At 34.2% G+C, this 3,380-nt stretch overlaps 1 protein-coding gene across 1 annotated transcript; it reads left to right on the forward strand.

Annotated features, from left to right (window-relative positions):
* The first annotated feature begins 740 nt into the window (after positions 1–740).
* Positions 741–2,899, forward strand: LOC110462532. Its single transcript, XM_021516510.1, has 2 exons — positions 741–849; positions 1,858–2,899. Exons 1-2 carry the CDS (start codon positions 843–845, stop codon positions 2,283–2,285), a joined length of 435 nt encoding a protein of 144 aa, XP_021372185.1. The 5' UTR covers positions 741–842; the 3' UTR covers positions 2,286–2,899.
* Positions 2,900–3,380: the final 481 nt, after the last annotated feature.

The following is a 3,380-nucleotide window of genomic DNA, read 5'->3' on the forward strand; positions in this document are numbered from 1 at the left end:
TCAGGATTACTATAGTAATAATGATGATATCAGGATAACTATAGTTGTATTGATGATGTCAGGATAACTATAGTAATATTGATGATATCAGGATTACTAAAGTAGTATTGATGATATCAGGATAACTATAGTAATAATGATGATATCAGGATTATCATAGTAGTATTGATGATATCAGGATTACTATAGTAGTATTGATGATATGAGGATTACTAAAGTAGTATTGATGATATCAGGATAACTAAAGTAGTATNTAGAATTGTTATAGTAATATTGATGATATCAGGATTACTATAGTATAGTCGATGTCAGATTCCCTTAGGGGTTCAGCGGCTCTGTTGAATTTCCGCCGACTAGTAATCCAATCTTGCTCGGTAAAACTTTCGCGATAAAATCTACGGGGAATCTTCACCCTTAACGCTGGTAAAATATTACTTGAATACAATGTATCTGTGATTTCCTGCCCCAATCAGCCTTGAAAATAAAATATGAGGAAATAGTACATTTGTTCTATTTTCAATTAATATAATGAAAACCCTTACCATGTAATCATGAAAAAAGAAACGGCCTATTTAAAGCAATGCATTTAAATATTTCCAGGTTAACCCTAATATAGTCATTACGTAGTACTTGTCGTGCATATGTTGTGTTTTCAGCTGACATCTGGAAAACCCTGCCCACGTAATCATGAAAAAAGTATTGTATTTAAAGTGAAACAACATCTATTTATATTTACCACGTCAACAGCATATATTAACAGTTAAAGCTCACAATTTACAGTTAAGAGACGACTTGGTACATATCAACATCATACATACATCTTCTGATCTAACCGCCGAAAGATGGCAGGTATGTGAATATGTTTAACTTTAAAAAGGATTAGGAGGCACATATGATATAAACGATCAAAAGATTGTTTACCAGACAACAGTACAGTATGACATACGTTTCAACCCACTTTGGACGTTATATTCCGAATGATAAATTTAAGATTGCATAGAATACATGTTATAGATTTTGAAGATGGTGGGGTCGGAAGTTAATTTGTAAATGGAATTTTTGAAAATAGTTGATTTATAGTGTGATCTGTGATAAGGAGCAGGTAAGTTTTTATAGGTAGGTATTTCTCAAGTTTAAGAAGTGTACTCTGTAGTAGGGACAGAAGTGTTTGTATGGATGAAACAGATTATGGTATGGCTTGTCATGTTAATTCTTTATATAGAAAGGTCGGCAACTAAACAGAATGTACCCCACGACACTTCCGGTCGCCTCAAAAAGACTAATATACCTGTATATTTTTAGGTTTAAGAAGTGTAGTCTGCGCTAGGGAGCAGTTGAGACTATTATTGGAATGGTTTTACTAACAAAGGGCTTAGTCTTTAACACTTTCTATCTTTTAACCTCAATGCCTGAAGATTTGATGCTGTCTAAAAGGACTCTGCAACTGAATTATGTTGAAAGGGATCCGGGTGCATTTGAAAATGAGTCAGCCTAATTGTGGACTCCTTAATTTGTAAATAGTTATTGTCAGTGGCCGTCTTTTTGCCAACATCTTAGTAAGAAATCAAAACTCGTTATAATTTTGGAAAAAGATGTTTCAATATGATAATATAGAGAGTGTTCATCCTTTTGGGTTTTAGGTATCGAACACAATTTAAAACATCTATGAAACATAACGACATTGATATTTTTTCTTAAAACCACATACACTCAGAAAGATCTTGGATATATTGAGTATGCCTGTTATGTAAGTTATATAAGGAAATATCTTTTTAAGTGTATACAAATATCGATATCAACATTGCATACAAAGGTAACAATTAAAAAATCATCTACTAAAAGGACTTTTGGTTTCAGGGGAACAAACACAAACTTTGTACCACCACACAACTAAGGAAGGAGCTAATGGGATATTGAAATCAGGACATATCAAAGAATCGACTGATATGAAGATTGGTGCCGTATATGGTCCAGGTGTCTACATGACCAGTTATGGTCCGGAGAAAAGCCAGGAAGAAATAGCTTTGAATAATTACGGAAACCAAAAAGGTATCGCAATTAAAATATTGCAAGCGGGCAAGACGGACGCGATTATAGCCATTGACATACCAATAAGTCAGGTTGACAAGGTGAATTCGATTCGTGACATTTATATAGCAAACGGAAATGTCACACTGAGAGACAAGAAATACTCTTTATATGTCCGAGATGTTTGTGGAAATGCTATAATTCGATTACAATGTAACTCTCACTTGTCATCAAGAAGTTCTAATGATGTGCTTTGAAATTTATGCAATATATAATATTAGAACCTAAAAACTTGTCATTGTTATTACTGATTATGTACGTATTGTTCTGTATTGGTATACTGGTCGTCAGAAATGCATTGGTAATTTTCCGGATATATGTGCTGTGCCAAATTGTTAAAATTAGTTTATACCTGATTCCGAATTTTAGTCGTGCCGAATTTGGATTTTGTTTTAGTTGTATGCGTTGCAATAAATGAAAGATGGCCATCTTAAACTTTCAGCTTGTGCTTTTCTATCCCCCCTCTCTCATAGGTGATGTTCTTTGTGACTACGTGGTCCTACTTTCGTTTCCATTAAAATCGCTCTTCGCACCATGAAATGACAACTGTTATTTAAGGAGTCTAGATTGCAAGGATTGAATTAATCATTCTTAAACCGAGTGTTCGTTTTCACATTCTACCAGGATCGAAAATGTCCAGCCATAAAACATTTATCAATAATTATGTTCCTCGTGTTCATTTGTGGTAATTTTCCGGATATTATATACTGTGCCAAATTTATTATAATTAGTTTATACCTGATTCCGATTTTTTAGTCGTGCCGAATTTGGTTTTTGTTTTAGTTGTATGCGATGCAATAAATCAAAGATGGCCACCTGCAGTTCGAGCCTTTCTATTTCCCCCTCTCATAGGCGAAACCAGCCAATACAACAGCATTATACTAGTATATTACAATGCACACATTCATGGACTTTACGTCAATGACGTGTGTAGATGAAATAATACGCAGCATCCTCGATACGCTTAAAATATGTCATACCAAAACTGAAGGCACGCGGATATCTCTAGTGGTTAATTTCAGTCACTTTGAACGCTGAATACCAGAAACATTTTTGAGCAATCGATGTTCAAGCTTGCCCAAGATCTTGAGAGTATGAGACGCTAAATTAACATATATTCAAATAATTGCACCTATCTTCAAATAATTGAAGATATGTACAATTGATTGCAGATATGTTCAATGCAATTGAAGATAGGTGCAATTCAATTGAAGATAGGCTCAATTAAAGATGGTTCAAATATGACGAAGTGAACCTATCTTCAATGGGATTGTACCTATCTCCAATTGAAT

Source organism: Mizuhopecten yessoensis, unplaced genomic scaffold, assembly GCF_002113885.1.
Source record: "Mizuhopecten yessoensis strain PY_sf001 unplaced genomic scaffold, ASM211388v2 scaffold10799, whole genome shotgun sequence".
In the NCBI taxonomy this organism is placed as follows: domain Eukaryota; kingdom Metazoa; phylum Mollusca; class Bivalvia; order Pectinida; family Pectinidae; genus Mizuhopecten; species Mizuhopecten yessoensis.